The following is a 20,111-nucleotide window of genomic DNA, read 5'->3' as shown; positions in this document are numbered from 1 at the left end:
TATGTTAATTATTCGTGAGACATAAACATACTAATACGACTTAATTATACTTAGTACATTGCGAAGCACATCACTTAACGCCATGTGACATATTCTGTGCAAAAATAGAACAGATTTCTTCACAGTGATAATTTGTAATATATATTCTGTAATATGTCTGTTAAGACCGAATTACTTTCGCATCTATAATACATAGCCTACTTTTTTAATTCACTCTTCGAGGGGGTAAAATTGAGGGTGGCGGTTTCTGTGCTTTAGGCTTTATTACGCGCAGGTAAAGCCGCAGGCTCAATAAATATATATGTACACTTGTGTTTTTAAATAATGGAGATAGGAAAGTTATTTAGAAAAAAAATACAGTATTAACGAAAATTTTACTTAAGAACGTCATATTATTTTTACAAGGAAAATAAATCTCTAATGATCCTAGGTAAAATGGCATTGCCTACGTTCACTAGTGACGTAACGATTCATACTAATACTGCTAATGACGTAGGTTGTATACTTTACTGAAACACTCAAAATAGGTAGCAACAAATAGTGTATTTTCGGTAGTGAAATATAAATTATGAAATTTGATTAAAATTAATATATATATATATATATATGATATAAACTAATGGACCACTCTTTGGTAATATACTTGGACTATTGAAATTATTAACATTCCTTGCTAAACGAATCATTCTGGTTCATTCACCCTACAACCCGGAACACATCAATACAAAGCCGTCTACGTCTGTTGTCATATGTATAATTGCAGTTCAATGAGTGATGACCTACTACCTAGACAAGCAAAATGTTAAAACTGTTAATATTGGCTCAGCCTGAACTTTAATCTGGCCAAAATATATAAACATTTTTGTTCGATATTCCAAAGTATGATTTTATTTTCGTTCTGCGTTTAAATCCAAATTAGAATTGGTTTTTTTTTCTAAGGCTCTAAAATGTTTACCTCTGCGTATTAAATAATTTCCATTTGCTTAAATTAGCTGACATTTGTACTCAACGGACTATTACATTTAATTTTAGTAAGTTTTATAATGTAGGTAAATCATTAAATTTGTTCATTTAATTTTCTCACAAAAAAAAATATAATTCGTAGAGAATAACTTCCAAGAAATTCGCTGCGCACAAGCCTTTGAAACGATGCGACAGTGCTGTCTGAAGCACAAGCCCGTGTCTTTAGTCTGCGAGGGGTATCGCTTGGAACCGAGAGTCTTTTCGCCGGCAACTGACAGGCCGAGCAAGGAGATTTCAAGGTGAGTGTGTGGAACGGAATCTCGTGAAATTGGCACAAGGTATTCCATTGGACTATCTAAGGGGACTCTGAGATGATGATTGTACAAAAATACAAATACTGTTATCAAATTAATTTTAGTATATTTAAAATTATACAATCGATGATCCCTACGTTATAACGTTCGGATATTTCCCGTATCTGCAAACTGAAACACCGTGTATGGAAGTTGATTAAGGACATGGACGTTCATTAAGATACAAATTTAATGAAATCAAGATGTTAACTTTTGCTGTTGTAATAAATATTCCGTTATGTTGTATTTGTACGGAAATATATTCATAATTTTGTGAGAGAATGATACTCGTAACATTAGTAGATAGTATTTCGAGAGTAATTATTGAAAATAATAAAATTTGAAAGTACATAATTATTACTCCAGTTAGTGACTGCATAGAATCAGTAATTCTTTTCTGGGGACATGTTTAGATATTTACTTGGTAGGGCATTGTGCAAGCCAGCCAGTCTGGGCACGTATCACCCGCTAGTCAGCTATCCCCCAAACAGCAGTACTCAGTGTTGTTTTGTTCCGGTTTGAAAGGTGAGTTAGCCAGCGTAATTACTGGCACAAGGGACATAACATCTTAGTTCCCAAAGTTGGCGGCGCATTGGCAAAGTAAAAAATGGTTACTATTTCTTACAGCGCCTTTGTGATCACTTACTACCAGGTGGCCCATTTACTTGTCCGCCTATCTATATAAAAAAGGTGCGGTTTTACAACAGGATCCCAGAAAGACTAAAAATGCCTCTATTGTCAAATTTAAATAATATCAATATAAAGGAATGATGTCACACTAGGAATAAAACGATTTCATCCTGACTAAGAAATCGCAAATTACCAAAAAAACTTTTTTTTTTTTAATTGATAATAAATGTAATTATTCTGTATCAGATAAAGAAGAGAAAAAGTATAAACAATTTTGGTATTGATTTGGCGCGATAACATTGGTCGAGATTTTGAATAATCTATATCCATGTTGTATTCGCGAAAAAAAGCATTTTCAATGTCGGTAAAGTTGTTATCGAAACTTTAAAAGTAAAATGGAAGTGAACATAAGTAGTTGTGTTGAATAATGTTGTATTATAAATAGAAATACTATTTAAGAAATGTGTGTAGTGTATAATGTTACAGACTACTTGCAAACCGTTCGAAACATGTACATCCAAGGTTTGTTTACCTTTAATCCTCCTTTGATTGAAATACGGTACACAACGGTTTTGTTTTTACATTGCAATACATCTAATAATATTATATTAATAGATTTTCTCTTTAAATTTTTACGTGGCTATTTTCTTAACCTAATTGTTTTTCCTTGGGAACTTAGATATATTAAGCGAAAAATTCTTGAACTTGACGAGCGTCACTTGAGCGTAATCATTAATCTGGTATAACCAGATTATTTATTTATTAGATTTTAATAAAATAACTTATTATTATACTCTATATACACGTTTTATTGGTGTCTGGCATAGTTCCTACAGTTATGATTCCATAGACAATTACTACGTTTTAACAAGCGGTGATTTAACTCGTGATTTTCTAAGAACATTTAACCTCGAGGGTCCGCTTTTAGGTTGGTGACATAAGCTGAAAAGCAATTCTATACGCCGCAACTGTGTTAGAAATAGTTATTATTAAAAAATACTATTGTAAATGCTTTGTCTCAAGTAACCTGCAATTACAACTTTTATGTTTTAACTTGTACACGGTGTTTAAAATCACACATTTGTTTTCCAGTTAATTATGGACAATCGTCGCCAGCGTAGCAAACCACTCGGACAAAGAAGTTGGATCTATCGATACCCGAAAACGTTTCAACTTACATTCACGGTCCTCGGTGTCGGAATTTTCTTCTCAAAACCCATATACGACATATTCTTCAGACAGTCAGAGGGAGCGGATTTATCAGAACCGCCGACGACATTCGCTCACACACGAGCCAAAAAGTTTGAATAGATTATGGAAGCCGTAAAGAGAGCTAAAGAAAGATTTGCGAAATATCCCGTAATATTTTCGAAGTGTTCGAAACAAGCGTCAGTGTATGCTCGATGTGTTCTGCTCAGGGAGGATTCTGTTAAGAAAGACGATTGTGCAAAGGAATTCAAAGAATTCCAAGCGTGTTTGACTTCAGCAGCCAAAGATTTAAAAACTAGAATTTAATATGGATAAACTAAATAAATTTATCAATTGGGATTTTCAAACTCATTTAAGAATAGGTGCATTGATTCGCTTCCTACTTGTTATATACAGTAGTTATCACGACAGACACTTTGACGTTCCTTACACAGACGTAGATTACAAAGTATTTATTGACGCCGCAAAACACGTTTACGATGGAAACTCGCCATATAAAAGACACACGTACCGCTATAGTCCGCTCATAGCCTATATTTTATTGCCAGGTACTTTAATAAGTAGATGCGCTGGTAAAAAACTATTTTGTATTTTCGATATTCTTATAGCGATCGCTTTAAAAAAGTTGGTTGAACGTCAGTTACGACATAAAAATAATGCTTCGACGATCGCCACTTACTGTGCCTTATTTTGGATCTATAATCCAATGAGCATCGCTATCTCCAGCAGAGGTAACGCCGATTCTGTGCCATGTCTATTCGTAATACTATCAATACTATTCCTACAGACAGATATCGTTACAGGTCTCATTAAATATGTTCTGTCCGGTTTTTTCCTCGGCATTTCGATACATTTACGCCTATACCCATTAGCATTGAGCTTTCCAATGTACTTGTCTCTGGGCGATTATAAAATAAATCGCAGTACTCCGATCTTGGCGGGTATAGCGTCACTGATGCCGAATAAAAAGCAAATAATTTTAACGCTCACTTGTGTTGTCACGTTATCACTATTGACATGGGCTATGTACGCTTTGTACGGTTACGAGTTTTTATTCGAAACGTACATTTATCATTTGTTCAGGAAGGACACTAAGCACAACTTCTCGGTACTCTTTTATTATTCATATTTAACAATGGACCATCTATCTTTTGACGTACTTAAGACCATTTTACAGATTTTCGAGGCTATTATCTTGTTTGTTATAAGCTTGGCGTTCGGAACTAAAGCAGAAACTCTACCGTTCGCCCTTTTTTGTCAGCCGGTCATACTGGTGACGTACAACAGTGTAATGACGTCACAGTATTTTATATGGTTTTTATCTCTCTTGCCGTTGGTTGTACATAGTTTTAAAATGAAGCCTGCCAAAGCTTTATTATTGTTTATACTGTGGCTGTCTGCTCAAGGGGCTTGGTTGTTTTATGCGTATTTACTTGAGTTTAAGAGTAGAGAAGTTTTTATATTTATTTGGCTAAAAAGCGTAGTATTTTTCTGTTCAAATATATTTATTCTAGCGCAGTTAATAAAAAGTTATACACCTGACTATGGCTTTGGCCAAATAAATGAAAAAAGTGATGTCAAAAATGATTAATTCATAGACAGTGTTGTAATGTAGAAAATAGTTAAAAATTTAGTGTGTAGGTTGTATTTAAATGAAATAAATGAATTTTAATCATTTTTCGCTTTTTATTTCTAAATACTAATTTTCAACACTATAATAATATAATATAAACAAAATGCAGTATCGTACATACATCAAGTTGTTAACACCTGAACAAGACAACTTGAACAGATTTATTTTACAATTCTTAATTTGTACATGAAAATAATTAGGCATTATTTAATGCACATTAAATTTGCAAACTTGCTATGAATTGATTTTTATTTATTGAGGTAGACATATGTATTGGTTTTTATTAATTGCAAGCATTTTTGTAACTAAAACTTGTCTTCAAGAAAAAAAAAGAAATATGTCAAAACAAAATACACCTATATTTTTGCTTTTACTAATTCTACCTTTGTTCTAAATATAATTTAAAAAAAAACAATTCATGGCATGTCTGTAATTTATATATTACTATTTCTTTTCCGGAAGGTTCATTTTAGTTAGGTCTTCAGCTTCCCCTTGTGACATGTTCGAAAGCTTCTTCCCGATGCGCTCATGGACATCTAAGTACTTAGCTACACATCGGTCAAGACAGACTGATTCACCTTTCCCTGAAGAACAATTTAATAATTAATAACTTAAATAATAAAGTAATTTATTATGAAATTTTGTAATTCTTTTCTTGTTTTCAAATGGTATTAGTATGTTTTAATACATTGCAGTATATACATGCAAAAACAATAAAAAAGATTTAGAGAATAAAATTGAAAACTTAATCCTTATGTCATAAATGTAAATTTTTGATGTTATCATAGTAATATGATCATACTCCATTGGCAACAGAATTGATAGAATTGATATAGGATATTATTTAATGTTCAACACATTCCTTGTATATTATTTAACACCAAGTGTTTCTTTGCAAAAAATATGAGTTACATAATCACCCTGTCTTATTACCTCGACTGGTGACAAGAGGGATAGTTCATTTTACAACAAAAATTTGAGGATTAATATTCATTCAAAAAGGATATTATTTAATGAAATGCATATTCTTGATACCATTCCAAGCATTATTTTTCTATTATTTTATGATTTATTTATGGAATTATTACTAATATTCCTATTTACCCCTCGTTTTTAGCTTATCACTTATGTTGTGGGGACAACAACAGCCCAAGGGGTCAGGATAGATCCATTGGCTTTTACATTGTAAGACCATTGTGCTATTGATGCTACAACATTCAGATAAGTATAGTTGCTGTTTTTATTATTGATTGATATGTATTTATTTTAGTCCACAATAAAGGAGCGGGTCTTTTATGTGCAGTTACTAAAATTTAAAATGAAATCTTACCAAGCTCAGGTTCATGGTATTTGACAGGAATACATTTACGATGGCATGCACCGACAAGACGATTATACATGTCTGACATCATCTCAATTTCCAAATCCTGCACCAGCTGGAGTTTAGCCGGATCCAATTGAGGAACAGCCATTGTTATGTTTTCTCACTTAATTTTTTAATAAATAAGTTATATATACCTAAAATAATAGTTTGTAGATAAGAAATATTGCTCTGTACATATTATGTCTTTTCATATTGTAGATATAGTAATATTTATTAAATGAGTAGTCAAAATTATAAAAAGCAATAAGAAATTTATATTTAATAAAATATTTCAAACATAATATGCTGTTCATAATGATCAGAATGAATGTAGTGTTACAATTGCATTCAATTAAAGATATTGTTCACTCAAAGTCTTTTATGTAGTTTACTCGAAGAAAGCGCGTCAGATGTCGGAATTTTGGATGAATAAATAGTATTGATATAATTTCATACCTTCACAATTTCCTGTATAAATCAGGATATTCACCCTCGTTAGACCTGCGCATACGTTCACGCGCTTTCATATTCTCCAGACGACGGGCATTTATTGCGTTCTTTGCAACTCCAAATAGCGATAAACTTGTCACTGTAACTGCTAACCTGAACAAAATATGAAAATCAAAATTTTTATAGCCATTGTAGTCAACGGGAATAAAAAATAATAATGTTCTTTGTACTTAATATGCAAAGGGTTATCATTCCTGATTTAAGGGTTAGTGAAAAAATATCGAAATATCAGATAATATAAAATTAACCTAAAATCTGATTCAGATTATTACAAAACGAAACATGCAGAGCTCACCACCATAAACACTTTGAAATTCAGGGACTCTAATGGTATTATTAAGCAGGTATTTACCACGAAAGAGTAATTTTTCCAAATTTTCCAAGCGGCATACTCTTTTCTGCGAAAAATTAAAAATCAGATGACAATTGACATCAAAGTTTTGAGGTTATACCATTTTATCGACTGAGAAACTGGAGTTTATTAGCTAGAAAATAAATTTAAAAAATAATAAAACACATTATGCTTTAATTAACAACTGCTATAAAATACCGACCCTAGACTTATATAAAATAAAGGAATAATTTTGTTTTAGTAACGAAATGTTAATTTAGGTAATCAAACTTGAATTCAGTTAAGTTCTATAAAGTATTAACAATTTAAAGCTAGTAACTTAATCTGCATACAGTAAAACATATTTTGCAATTAAGCTGGATAAAGTAAGTGGAAAACCTAAGCTGAACGTGTAACGTCTTTACGTCTAAAATAATATTAAAAAAAAAACTATTTTTAATCTGTTACCATTTACCAAGAGTCAAGCTCAAATTTTAGGATTGAGTCAATGAGCAAGTGACAACAACTGAAACCAAATATATAACGTGGGGATATATTTCTATAATAAAGTAAATAGAAACTGTTTAAAGGATTATATTTATACATATAATTTTATAAGCTAGTAAAGTAAATCATTATTATTTTATAAACGATACGTAGTGTAAATATAATAAAAATATGCCTAAAGCAACCAAACTTCACAATAAGGGTAAGAGCAATTCCATTCAGAAATCTTGTAAACCCGATAAAGATATAACAGACAATGCGAACCCTGAAGAGTCCATCAGAGAATTTCAGTTGCAACTATGCTGGTGTATTCAACAATTGGAAAGAACTTTAGCTGAGAAAAAGGGAAACGAAAAACAATGTAAGTATACAAATATTACACAGCTTACGTCCTACATATGCAAATAATAATAATAATTAGTATTTTTTTTATATTAAATGTTTTTATTTTACAGTACAAGAAGCTTGGAAAGTTTTAACAGTATTGAAGAATAATAATCAGCCAATGATACGTAAAAGACAATTAATGAGAACACACTTTGGTGACTACAGAGCAAAAATGGCAGCTGAAGAGAAAAAACTAGCAAAAAGTAGGTGTTTAATAATACCTAGCTAACTAATAAAATAATACATGTTAAGGTTAGTTTAAGATAAAATGTTCATTATTATAAATAAATATTAAAACAGGTTTTTGTTAATTGTGTTTAGACTTACTTTATTAAAGTAATTAAATTTAACAATATTCATAATGAAACTCATGAAGATTAAAAAAAAATCTCATAATTAGAATAGATTTTATCTACTAAAAGTGATGTTTTTTCAGTGGCAAGCAAAATAAAGATTTCAGAAAGTCCAACTCAGCCAAAAGCTACATTTTTACGAAAATCAGCTTTCTTGACAACCGGAGATAGCTCATTTAAATTTAATTTTAACATACCACAGGATACTATTAAAGAAACCAATACCTCAGTTGTTGATGACAGTTGTGGCAACACTGAGTCAAAAACTGTAAATGACTCCACAGATAATAAAACTTCAAATAAACAAAACCAGAACTTAGAAAGCTTAAAGTTTACGAGCTCTGGTGCTGAATTTAGATTTAACTTTAATGTAGATAGCCCCAAATAAAACAACATTAGTTATAAACTTGTATAATGTATAAGTTCATTTTTTAAGTGAAATAAATTCATAACGCAAAAAAAAGAAATTGTAAATTTTTTCAGCATCAATGTGGTCCTTCATTTTTTACATAACAATCATATCCTTTTATTATCACAAAGCTTTTGATAGTAGCCTTCGCTTGCATTTGTTTCTTGACTGTCCCGAATTTTTAAGCTGCAGGCATGATCTTTGAAATAAGAATCCGAGTTTGGTACAGAAAATCCTACTGGTAACTCGAAATATCTGTAATACGCTGCCCAAGTGGCAATACCGAACAGTTTCCTGCTTTTAACATTAAACAATGCTCCTCCTAAAACTCCATGGTAATTATCACATCTTTCATCTTCGTTCACGTAGCTGTTATAAGAACATGAATGATAACATGGTACATTGAAACCAACAATAATATGGTTGTATGATAAAATTTCACGGCATAATTGTATGTCAACAACTACTTCTAGTTCCGTTAACTGAACTTCTCGTTTCGAAATAGCTTCCTGTGAAAAATATTTAATAATAGTGTCAAACATCTTTGTAGTTCACAAAGTCACAACAATGTATGTGTATCTTTTTTTAATATATTGGGCGGACTGACAAATGGGCCGCCTGATGGTAAGTGGTCATTGCCCTTAGACATTGGTCATGTAAGAATGTACCACCAACCCCTTAGTTCACAGTTATGTCCTTTGGGACAATTATTCTGGCTCACTCTTCCTTCAAAACGAAATACTGTAGAATAGATTAGACTGTATATAAAGAATAGATGGCACCTACACAGACTAGCTTGCTCAAAACACTTAACACTATGTGTAAATTAATCCAACAAAGATTAAAAGGAAAAGTAAGTCTTTCAGCCTTGACGAATATGGTTACTTCTCAAATGGGCACCATATTCGCCACAATTTAAAAAGTACAAATATGTTCAATATACATATTAAACAGTGCATAATACATAGTAATAGATTGTCAGATGACTTTTAAACTAACCTTATCCACAGCATATCCTACAACTTTATGTTCAAATTCATCAAATTTCATGTCTTCAAACCACTTGAATACATTATCCGGTCGTTTTTCACTAAAAGTTTCAACTATATACCAATCACCAGTAAATTCTTTGTTAACTACAATGAAGCCGATATCATCATATAGTTGCTTCGACTCCTCGGAAGGCAGTACAAAAGCTTTAACTGACAACCTTTGATTCTGGTATATGACGGATGTATAAACTACTTTGAGGCTGTATAAAATAAGCACATACTAGTTTTAATGTAGAATTTTACTTTTGAAAATAAAGTGTGAACTTGATCTATCTTGTTTTAATGACGATCCTTCCTTTATTCAAATTATTATTATTGCTTCAATCTAGTTAGAACCAAAAGATAATATTTAATAAAGATTTTTATAATATACTAAAATGATAAGAAATCTTAGCTATCAGCCCTAGAAAATAATAGTAATTATTATTTTAATATTTATGTCTGTTAAGAATAATATTTATTTGAGCTTCTCAATTATACATATATAATTAACAATATCATCTCGTTGGTCTAGTGGTTGGCTTATTGAACTGAGAATTCCCAAGATCCTGGGTACTTTATTGGTTTAATAGAAAATTATTATGGTTTTTCATCCAAAAATTCGCAATGGGAATTGCTAATTTCATGTGTCTTTGATCTCTGGAAGCACGACAAGTTTTTGGTTCCAGTCAGACCTCTCTACTTCAGTGAGAAAATTGGCCAGATCAGATAAATTTACAATTAAACCTTGGAAATTTTTCTTTCATATTACAATTATTGTACAATGGCGAATATCCCTATAATGTTACAATAATTATTCAATGCACTTGTGTAATATAAGTACATACATATAAACGCATCTTGCTGCCGTTATAAATATATTTTCATCAATACACGTTGCTGTACAGACGTGAGGAGCGAAGTTCTTCGGCGAGTGGATAACGCGAGCTATCCAAGGGTATTCTGATTCTGATACCTTTTTACCATGAACATGATAGTTTTTTAATGTTGGAAAATCTAAAATAAAAATGCTTTATTTATCTCTTTCTCGCCATATATTAATTTCGATTGAAAAAACTAACAAGTTTCATTCAAATTTAATTCGTTTTCTTCGGCTCTTCTTTGTAAATACCATTTTGAATTAAAACAGTGACTGACAGCAAAAAAACTAAAGAGAACTGTTACAAATATTCTCATGTTTCTAAATCAAAAAGGTTATCGGAAAAATAAAACATAATATTATTTATATTTTTATTGCCACTTTACAGAATACTTAAGCCTTGTTCACACTGGTGTAACAACATTGCGATAAACGTCACACATAACGTCTGTACATATAGCCTATTCCTATCGAATAAAAATAAAGATAAACAAATTTTGCTATACTGTACACAAACATTTATTTCAAATTTTTGGCTAAAAATAGCCTTCACCTGATATAAACTAGCGCATACTATCTTCGTGGAGCAATGTTACCAAATATTTAATAATTTTTTTTATAATATAGATTCTATATTATATATAATATAGAATCCAAACGACGCATGCTACAATATGTCGCAAGTTGTTGTTCCAGTGTAAGCCAGACTTTACAAATAGTATATATTATTTATAAACAGAAAATTTATGTATTTGAAAAGTAAATTAAACAAAATGTTGACATAGCATAATTTATTTTAATCATAATGTTATAAAATATTTTTTCTATGTTAATTGTTATATTTCTCGACGATCAGGGCTTTTACAGTACTATATATTCATCAGATTTATTATGACCTCAGGTTCAAGATGAACATACTATAATGTAAATGCAGCCTTAGAATATGCCTCATATGTATATCTGGCCTATTTTTGTATTTAAAATTGACAAGAGTAACTATAATTGTCAAAGGCCTTAAATAAAGTTGCTATTGAAAAATAAAACTATAATTATTCAAATTATTATTATTATAAATATAATTGAATATAAAATTCAAACAATTTCATATTTATCTGCATGGAAACTTATTTCTTGAGAATAATCGACGGGAGAACCATCTTCGGCTTGAGTTACTTTTGTGGCAGCGAGCAAGGCTAACGACGTATCTGAAGTCCATGATACATTTAGAGGGAAGAAGTCGTTAGGGATGGCCGGTGATACGCTAAAAAAATATAAATATGTACTACAGATTAAAAAGCATATAATTTAATAAAATAACAAAGTTAAATAAATGTTTTGAACCTGAACCCACCTTTCAATAAGTACATACGTAAAGGGTAATGTTAACAAGAATACTAACTATCAGGAGTTACATTAAATGATATAATTTTATTTGACGTACATTTATTATTTTTATTATAGGCAGAATTCGATTATAAGAATGGCATGCAAATTTGTCAAAGTTTGTAGAAAATGAAAATTATCAAATAAAGGAGTATTATTAAAGAATTTCTGAATAATAGCCAGAGGAAGAGAGATGATTCTCTTCCTCTGACAAAACCAAAAGGCGGAACATTCGTGCTTTAATTCCAAAAGGTCGCACCCTATTCGGATTGAAGCAAAAATCTCACAGCTGGACTAAAGCATCCTCTCCCTTTGAGGACAAGGTTTCGAGCTGATTCTATTATGTTGCTTGTGGTGCCTCATCTTGCGAGCAATCTTCAGGGGAAAATGCACGCATTCTAATTACTTGGTCACCTCGGCTCTCATATCAATTATGAGTGGATTATACCCGATAGATTTAGAAAATAAACAATTATAAAAAAATTGAATTCCCCCAAAAAAAATGTAGTTTAATTATTAATGTTATTACGAGCACACTAACATTAAATTTTTATCGTAATGATAATAAGTAATGATCTACTTGAAAATATCTACTTAGTGTTTTATCGATAAGTAATCTGTGGCAACTTTCAATAAAAACGTGGCGATCATCAAAACAAATACTATCGACATGCCTTTTAAATTTAATTATATTAATTATTTTATCTGTGAAAATAAATAAAATCAGCGCAAAGTTCTACTAAATTGGTGGGGAGAGATCAATTTTAAATAAAGGACCACTTAAAATAGCAAATCAAAATATCTATCCCACCAAATTCAGTGCAAACTAACTTTTTAAATTCAGAGTTTTGATGCATTGTTTGTCAACTGTCAAATGCAGAATGACAATGTCAATTTTAAATTAAGTTGAAGTAAAAACAACTTTGTGGTTACCTTGCTCCTTCTTTGTTGAATTTTAAACAAAATCGAAATATAATTTAGTTAATTATTAACATTATTTTTATTTATTGTGAGTAGTCTTAGTAGTTATTAAAAGTAGTAATTGTCCTTAAAATATGAATGTCATTGAATATATATATAAATTTAGTATAATGTATCATTATCATTTAAATAACCGTTTTAACAGTAGACCACTAATAAAGGAGAGGTCCATACATAAGGATGCTTGAGGAACGTATGAACAACTAGGAAGAAACTAAAAATATAAACAAATGTGCATTCTCTTAAATCCTATACTAATCGCAAAATTTATGAATAAAAAGTTAGAAAAAAATTGTCTTTGTTATTTTTAATTTTGTATGTTTTTTCAAATTAGTGCAACTATTATATCTATAAATATATATTACTCACGTAAATTCCAAAGTTCCAGTTTTCTGTTGTCTGTTAATCACTGGAATATTCCAAATGATACTACGTCCCTTCTGCGTGTAACTACCTTCCCATTGGTGCACCACCACTGATGGGTTGCCAGATCTAAAAATATGAACAAGATAAACTTAACTGCATTTTCATAGACTCGAAACTGCTAGAATTTATTTAGGTATTTTTATTGATTTCTTTAATATCAACATACTGAGCATCTATTTCCTTTAACTTAATCGCTATTTTTTTCCCATTTCTAACAATTTTGAAAAAAATGTAACAGTAAATGTGGATGCAGCACTATAACTTAAGGCATTTCAATGATTAAATCCTCCAACAACCTCCAGCGACCGCTTCCACCTCGGTCTAGTCTCTGCTTCATATTACCATTTTAATTATATCATCTCACTCAAGCTAGATAGCGGATCTACTTGTACAAATAACTGGATCATCATGGCTCCGGATAATTTGACTTACGGCAAAGGTATTATGATGTTGACATCAGAGAGTACCAAATGGTCTTGCTCCAGCTCATATTCGATGTTGACGTCACAGCCGCCGTTCGTACCCTCAGACGGCCAGCAATTCACTGGAACAACGAATTATGTCGAATATTAATATATATATATAGTTTTAATTTTTCTAAATAGCAGGGATAATAATGAAAATTTTTAGTGAGGGCTCGTCCATGAATGTTGAAGTATTGTTCAACTCGTAGGAGCGACTCAGCAGCGGGCGGGGCCGGCGCACGTACCGGAGAGCGGCGCGGCGCGCTCGTCGTGCGCGTGCGCGAGGCGCCACTTGAGCACGCCCACGTCGCTGTGCAGCGGGAAGGGCCGCTGCGCCTGCTTCAGGCGCACCACTCCCTCCGAGCGGAACGCCTCCTTGTCCACGTTCGGGTGCGTCTGTGCAGAAATAGCCAGGAGCATGTGTATATGTACTGTTTACTAGGTACAAGGGACGTAACATTTTAGTACATACAAGGTCGGTGGCACATGAGTGTTATAAGGAGTGATTAATATTTCTTACGACGCCAATATTTATGAGCCATGGTGCCCACTTCCTACCATGTGACCCATTTGCTCGTCCACTTCTTTGTACGTCTAAAAAAGGGCTTTAATTTGTCATGAGTTTTGTTATATAGAATATTAATATGAGATACCGAAGTTTATGACGAACCAAAGTCTAAAGGGGCTGTACTACAGCTACAAATTTTAGGACTTAGGTAAATATCGTCATAGCCTGTGCTGTTTATATTTTTAAAGGACCTTATATATCGTATTATATCGCTAGAAATAACTTTAACTGTAGTTTTAAGTGAACTTTTTTCAACGGGACCAAACCGACCCCAATGGCAGCTGAGTGTTAAATGATTACTTATTGCAAAAATGATATAAAATAAACAATTTTCACGGTATCGTACCTGCAACTGTAAGGGTCTGGTGTCTTTGTTGTCGACGTGGACGTGAATACGACCGAATTGTTCATTACTTATGCGCAGTGTCAATAAACCTGAAACATGAGGAAAAAATATGTCAGTCGGTTCTATTTTGTAGCTACACTCTTAAAACATAAACAGTTAACATAGCTTTGAAATAGGTAATTTAAATTAATCGTTGAGCAATACTATAAAATTTATTATAAGTGGACCCAATGATTTTATATCTTGGTTAAATTCTTCGCCACTTCAATGTTATTTGTTTACAAACAGTCAGGAATGCGTTGTGTCCCCGGTCGGACATTAGTAGACGATAATCTACAAGACGACCCCCCCCCCAACAACAACTAACGCCTTCTCGTTATTGTTATATACCTTTATATTATAATAAATACCATTTAAGTTGCTATACTCATATAAGATTCATTATAAATGATTACCGGAGAGTTCGAAGCTCTGAATATCTCCATCCCGACCAGCCGTCAGACTCAACCTTTCTTCAAATCGTAGATGAACACTAAAAGAAATTTAGTAATTAATAACACCAAGGAGTTTTTATTAAATAACATTTTAATAAATTACTTCATCTTTTATGTATATTATCTATCCTAATTGGTGTTCAGCTATAATATTTTAAAACTACATTAAGCAGGATAGATTATTTGTAGGGTCAGAAAAACACTCTGAATAATAATATTTATTAATTTTATAAATAAGAATTCACCTATTACCGATACTTGAAATTATACTGGTTACATATCAAAATTAACGTTCTAAAAGTTTAGTCTTTTATATTATCCATTTTAATAGGACTTTTTTGAATAAATGATGTTGTTGTATGACGTCAGTTGACGTCCGGGAGTACCGTTAGAAGCGCGAGGTTATATATTTTTTGTTTTATTACTTTATGGGAGACAAATTAGATGTGCATCTTTGTTTTAATCATTCTCATTTTGTGACTTACTTAGATAAATTTTATAATTATTTTGCTATAAAGTAACAATATTACCGGGCTAGGATTGTAATCGCGGTAGTGGTGGTGGTCTCTCATTGGTTGCGCCATTATAACATTATTATATCATTCTATTTTTAAATTTTTATTTAATCATTATTCTCAGACTCACTCTTTATTATTCGTAGTGGAAGGTGCTTTGTCAATCTTAGTTGGTACAGTCACGGAGGCGGCGGCGTCACCCTCGCTCCGCAGTCGAGACACGAACGTCTCCGCGTCGGTACCGCGGGAACCGAGCTTCATGGCTGAACGTGTTGTTGTACGACTGTGAACACATTCATAGTATTAATGGATATATCTCATTATGGCATCATAATTACTTTATTTTTGGGTATAGGCGGGCAGACTGGCAAATGGTCCAGTTGATTGTAACTAGTCACTAACGCCCATAGACCTTGAGGCATCTCTTATATATTTAGTTAGACACCTCTTACACAGTCAATGCGCCACCATCTTTGGAAACTTACATGGGTCAGGGATGTATCCCTTGTGTTGTTGTAGTGGCTTACACACCCTTCAAACCGGAACACAACAATTTTAAGCATAGGTACCTAAGTGGATGTTACATTTCCACGCATCTTGGGATCTGTTGATTATGTGTAGTGGCGTGATTCAAGTGTTGAAATGTGTTCAGTGAAAATAACAATAAAATTTACGACACTCAGTTTTGATAATAGGCTATTTGACAATGCGAAAAATAAAATGTCAATTATTACAATTAGTAAATATTATGAGTTTAAAAATGGTTATTTATTAACGAAAGTTGAATTAAATGAATTAAAAAAACAACTTTTACTGCGTTCCTTAACCTCTATTAAATAATATAAAATGGATTTTAAAAACTAGTCAAATAGCCTATTCTGTGTGAACTAAAATTAAGTAAAAAATATGTTTTAAGTTGTCACATACATTTTAGAATTAATTAGTTTTAATAAATTAATTTAAGTAATTTTCTTTTTTCTTTTTTGAAATTCTGCCGTCAATTTGGGCACTAAGTAATGATTTAAGGATTACATTCCAAGTATAATTGATGCTTACGTTTCCCGGACAGGAGTAGTCGGAATTTTCTCAGTGATAGGCTCCGAGGCAGCCGAAAACGACATGGAAGAACTGCCAAAACCACTGCCTGCAATTATATAAGGTTTTAACATTGGCTGTTCACTGTTGTGCGCTATTTGAAATTATTTACGGAACATAATAACCATATAATATATTGTAAATATAATTGTGTTTTTATCTAACAAATCTTTAATTCAAAAAATAAATAAAAACACTTGATGATATTTTGAAATTAGTGTTGTACATGATAAAAAAAACCGGTAAAAAATCGGGGTAAAGTTGGAAATTATTCTGAAATGTTGCATGCACTAACCGAAACCAGACGACGAACGGGGTGGTTGACCGCGCTTCGCAGCTTCCAGTCTCTCCCTTTGCAGTTCCTTCGCGCGTTCTCGCATACGGTTGGCTGCTTCACGCTCTTGAGTCTGAATGACATTAACGCTGACATCTTATATTTAATTCATTGATTTTTATGCAGAATACACAAAATTATATATAATAGAGCCGAGATGGCCCAGTGGTTAGAACGAGTGGATCTTAGCCGATGATTTTAGGTTCAAGCCCAGGCAAGCACCACTGAATTTTCATGTGCTTAATTTGTGTTTATAATTCATCTCGTGCTCGGCGGTGAAGGAAAACATCGTGAGGAAACCTGCATGGGTCTAATTTCAACGAAATTCTGCCACATCTCTATTACACTAACCCGCATTGGAGCAGCGTGGTAAAATATGTTCCAAAAGCTTCTCCTCATATGGAGAGGAGGCCTTAGCCCAGCAGTGGGAAATTTACAGGCTGCTAATGTTATGTTACACAAAATTCAATTTAATCTACTTCATTTTAATCTATAAACAATAGTTAAATTCGGAAGGATATACATTATGTAGATTTTGTTTATTTATTTTCCGAAATTTAGTTAACTAAGCATATAATAAGACAATTTAAAATTATAAGATCCTAGCTGAGTGAAGTATATATGTACTTTATTGTGGACTATCCGACAAATGATTTGCAGGGCAGTGTCGGACTATCTAGTTTGTCGGCTTATAGAGTACTGCAGTCCCCAGTCCAGTAGTAAGTGCCCTATAATCCGGATCTTTTTACAAACAAGTGCCTTGTAATCCAAAATATGTTATAATCTGAAGTACCAATCATACTTCATTATGGCCGCACCGCTCTCACATGAAGTCAAATTCAAGCTAAGCAATCATAATTCAAACCAAAAACAGTACAATAGCGGTGGCGTGTATAGGTTGTAACCTGCTCAATCACGCATTGTCTATATTAGCGAAGATTGTAAAAAAAATACTTAATAATATTAGACATGTTGGATTATAGGGGGTCCACTATATTAAGCCAAGTCCACTATATTCATTAATTAATAATTTGAACTAAAAACATCTTAAAAAAACAAAAATCTCATTATAATATAGTATTAAATTGACTACAATAAAGTATTCATACCTGTCTCACGGCTTGGTAGATCTTCTCCTCGTGGGAATCCATCTCGACGAATGATCGTACCTTGAGAAATATATTGCAATAAGACACTAAACTCAGTGGGATAACAATCATAATACATATGCTATGTGCTAAAAATATCATAGCAAATATTTAAGTAAATTATATATACTTATTAGTACAAGTCAAACAAATTTGTAATTATAAAACATTAAATCTAAATTATTATAATTGATATTATAATGCAAGATAGTTTCATTTATGTGTTTTAAAAAAAAATTAATATAAACTGTGAGATACTTATAAAAATATTTGTCATGGCTCACTATGAATGTAAACCCAAAATTATCTAGAAAGCAGATTTGAGGCATAGGTATTTTTTACAACAATAATCCATAAAGAAATGTTTTTTTGAAAATTATTATTTAAAGACCTATTTAATATACTTTAAATAGGCGAAAAACATTTACCTTGTTCATTAAATAAATAATGACTTTTTGTTTAGTAAGAAAAGGTAAGGTCTGGAAATGTATCACATTGCAAATAAACAATACAAAAACTAACCTGAGCTAAGTTAACACTCTCCCTGTATCCAAGAGCAACAATTTCATCAAACGCAAACAGTAGATTGAAGGCTTGATTTAAAACATCTGCTTCTGTGAGCTGCGCACAGTATTCAGGCACCTTAAAAATAGAGAAACATATAATATGAGGAACAAGTGGTTCAACCCTCCATAACCAATACTGATCCACCTCCATGGGTCGTTGTTGCTATATTATAATATCCTTTTTCAGTGAATGGGATATCTCATATAGATATGAGATCATATGTCAATATGATATTGAAAATATCGTAGATTATGATCTAAACAAATCAAACTGCTTTATATATTTGAATAGATTTGTTTAACCTAATTCACAATACTATATTATAATAAGTTGTACATATTGTGGTATGTTCCTTTTTCTTTTTTGAATTTAAAATAACGCACATAATACTGTTAGCCCTTTTTAATATCTGCTTAACGTAATCATTATTCTTCATTGGCACATTGATTTTATAATACTTGAAATAAATAAATTTATAACAGAATTGAATCATACCACTCTGCTAAATAGTCGCAGGGTCTCTAAGTCCTCCAAAATGTTGCTGGCTTTAGTTGTTATAAGCAACATGTAGAGTTTGTCCAAAGGTTGGTAAACATATCTAGAGAAAAAAATTAAGAATTATAGTATTTATTGAATGAAATATAAATAAGGAACATCCTGTATTTAAAGATTATTATAGTATTTTGTTATGAGTAATTATGAGGAAATTCGGAAAATTATCTGGTTTAAAGTTATACAAACCTGACTGATTCTGTTTCCACAAATGTATGTTGACGACCACCTGTCATTAGTTTCGGAAATGCAGCCAAAAGCCCTTCGATACGTGCCTTCGTCATTTCGACGAACTGACGTGAAACAAGGGCTGAAATGATGAAACGATTTTTAGTTGACGCACACTTAATACAAGATAATTTTCGACAAATTTAGATCAATCAAGAATTTATTTACCTTTCCCCGATTTAGTACAAACCGTAGCTGCTATGAGCACCTAAAACATATGAAAAACTTTAGTATAAAATGACGATACAAGCCGGAGATAACGCTTTAATTTTTAACATTTTAAAATGCAAATAAAATTTTAAGCCACTACTTAGTTTATTTATCTATGTAAATGCATAAATCACTTCAAAATATGTGTTTACCATTTTAATTATTATAAAAACACTTTATTTTCTAATAAACCTCAACTTTTAAACATTTGACAACCCACGACAAACAGGGTGACGTGTAG

General features: G+C 32.0%; 5 protein-coding genes across 5 annotated transcripts; 3 read left to right on the top strand and 2 right to left on the bottom strand.

Annotated features, from left to right (window-relative positions):
- The first annotated feature begins 3,125 nt into the window (after positions 1–3,125).
- Positions 3,126–3,461, top strand: LOC125073925. Its single transcript, XM_047685034.1, has one exon. The coding sequence runs from the start codon at positions 3,261–3,263 to the stop codon at positions 3,459–3,461; it is 201 nt and encodes a 66-aa protein (XP_047540990.1). The 5' UTR covers positions 3,126–3,260.
- A 1-nt stretch (position 3,462) lies between these two features.
- On the top strand, positions 3,463–4,832 carry LOC125073913 (GPI mannosyltransferase 1). The gene has a single exon (XM_047685017.1). The coding sequence runs from the start codon at positions 3,463–3,465 to the stop codon at positions 4,744–4,746; it is 1,284 nt and encodes a 427-aa protein (XP_047540973.1). The 3' UTR covers positions 4,747–4,832.
- A 5-nt stretch (positions 4,833–4,837) lies between these two features.
- LOC125073924 (mitochondrial import inner membrane translocase subunit Tim10) lies at positions 4,838–7,109 on the bottom strand. The gene is made up of 4 exons (XM_047685033.1): positions 6,957–7,109; positions 6,608–6,754; positions 6,119–6,306; positions 4,838–5,372 (listed from the first exon to the last, which is right to left on the bottom strand). Exons 3-4 carry the CDS (start codon positions 6,258–6,260, stop codon positions 5,233–5,235), a joined length of 282 nt encoding a protein of 93 aa, XP_047540989.1. The 5' UTR covers positions 6,261–6,306; positions 6,608–6,754; positions 6,957–7,109; the 3' UTR covers positions 4,838–5,232.
- A 369-nt stretch (positions 7,110–7,478) lies between these two features.
- Positions 7,479–9,968, top strand: LOC125073919 (UPF0488 protein CG14286). The gene is made up of 3 exons (XM_047685026.1): positions 7,479–7,860; positions 7,955–8,089; positions 8,323–9,968. The coding sequence occupies exons 1-3, from the start codon at positions 7,671–7,673 to the stop codon at positions 8,625–8,627; spliced, it is 630 nt and encodes a 209-aa protein (XP_047540982.1). The 5' UTR covers positions 7,479–7,670; the 3' UTR covers positions 8,628–9,968.
- A 954-nt stretch (positions 9,969–10,922) lies between these two features.
- LOC125073908 (coatomer subunit delta) lies at positions 10,923–20,106 on the bottom strand. Its single transcript, XM_047685010.1, has 15 exons — positions 20,023–20,106; positions 19,829–19,868; positions 19,622–19,742; positions 19,376–19,478; positions 18,836–18,955; positions 18,275–18,334; positions 17,127–17,238; positions 16,793–16,880; positions 15,867–16,019; positions 15,183–15,259; positions 14,728–14,816; positions 14,059–14,209; positions 13,782–13,893; positions 13,293–13,415; positions 10,923–11,820 (listed from the first exon to the last, which is right to left on the bottom strand). Exons 1-15 carry the CDS (start codon positions 20,023–20,025, stop codon positions 11,652–11,654), a joined length of 1,521 nt encoding a protein of 506 aa, XP_047540966.1. The 5' UTR covers positions 20,026–20,106; the 3' UTR covers positions 10,923–11,651.
- Between the last annotated feature and the right edge of the window lie 5 nt (positions 20,107–20,111).

The sequence above is a fragment of the Vanessa atalanta genome, chromosome 26 (assembly GCF_905147765.1).
Source record: "Vanessa atalanta chromosome 26, ilVanAtal1.2, whole genome shotgun sequence".
Classification (NCBI taxonomy): Eukaryota; Metazoa; Arthropoda; class Insecta; order Lepidoptera; family Nymphalidae; genus Vanessa; species Vanessa atalanta.
The sequence above is the reverse complement of the archived record's forward strand: the minus strand, read 5'-3'. Positions and strand labels throughout refer to the sequence as shown.

Coding starts and splice junctions, on each gene's coding strand:
- LOC125073925 (XM_047685034.1), top strand. CDS start 3,261: ATGGAAGCCGTAAAGAGAGCTAAAGAAAGATTTGCGAAATATCCCGTA.
- LOC125073913 (XM_047685017.1), top strand. CDS start 3,463: ATGGATAAACTAAATAAATTTATCAATTGGGATTTTCAAACTCATTTA.
- LOC125073924 (XM_047685033.1), bottom strand. CDS start 6,260: ATGGCTGTTCCTCAATTGGATCCGGCTAAACTCCAGCTGGTGCAGGAT. Junction 5,373..6,118: donor ATACCATGAACCTGAGCTTG/GTAAGATTTCAT, acceptor ATTGTTCTTCAG/GGAAAGGTGAATCAGTCTGT.
- LOC125073919 (XM_047685026.1), top strand. CDS start 7,671: ATGCCTAAAGCAACCAAACTTCACAATAAGGGTAAGAGCAATTCCATT. Junction 7,861..7,954: donor AAAGGGAAACGAAAAACAAT/GTAAGTATACAA, acceptor TTTATTTTACAG/TACAAGAAGCTTGGAAAGTT. Junction 8,090..8,322: donor AGAGAAAAAACTAGCAAAAA/GTAGGTGTTTAA, acceptor ATGTTTTTTCAG/TGGCAAGCAAAATAAAGATT.
- LOC125073908 (XM_047685010.1), bottom strand. Junction 18,956..19,375: donor TGCGACTATTTAGCAGAGTG/GTATGATTCAAT, acceptor TCTATTTTTAAG/GTGCCTGAATACTGTGCGCA. Junction 13,894..14,058: donor GCGCGCCGCGCCGCTCTCCG/GTACGTGCGCCG, acceptor TCGTTGTTCCAG/TGAATTGCTGGCCGTCTGAG.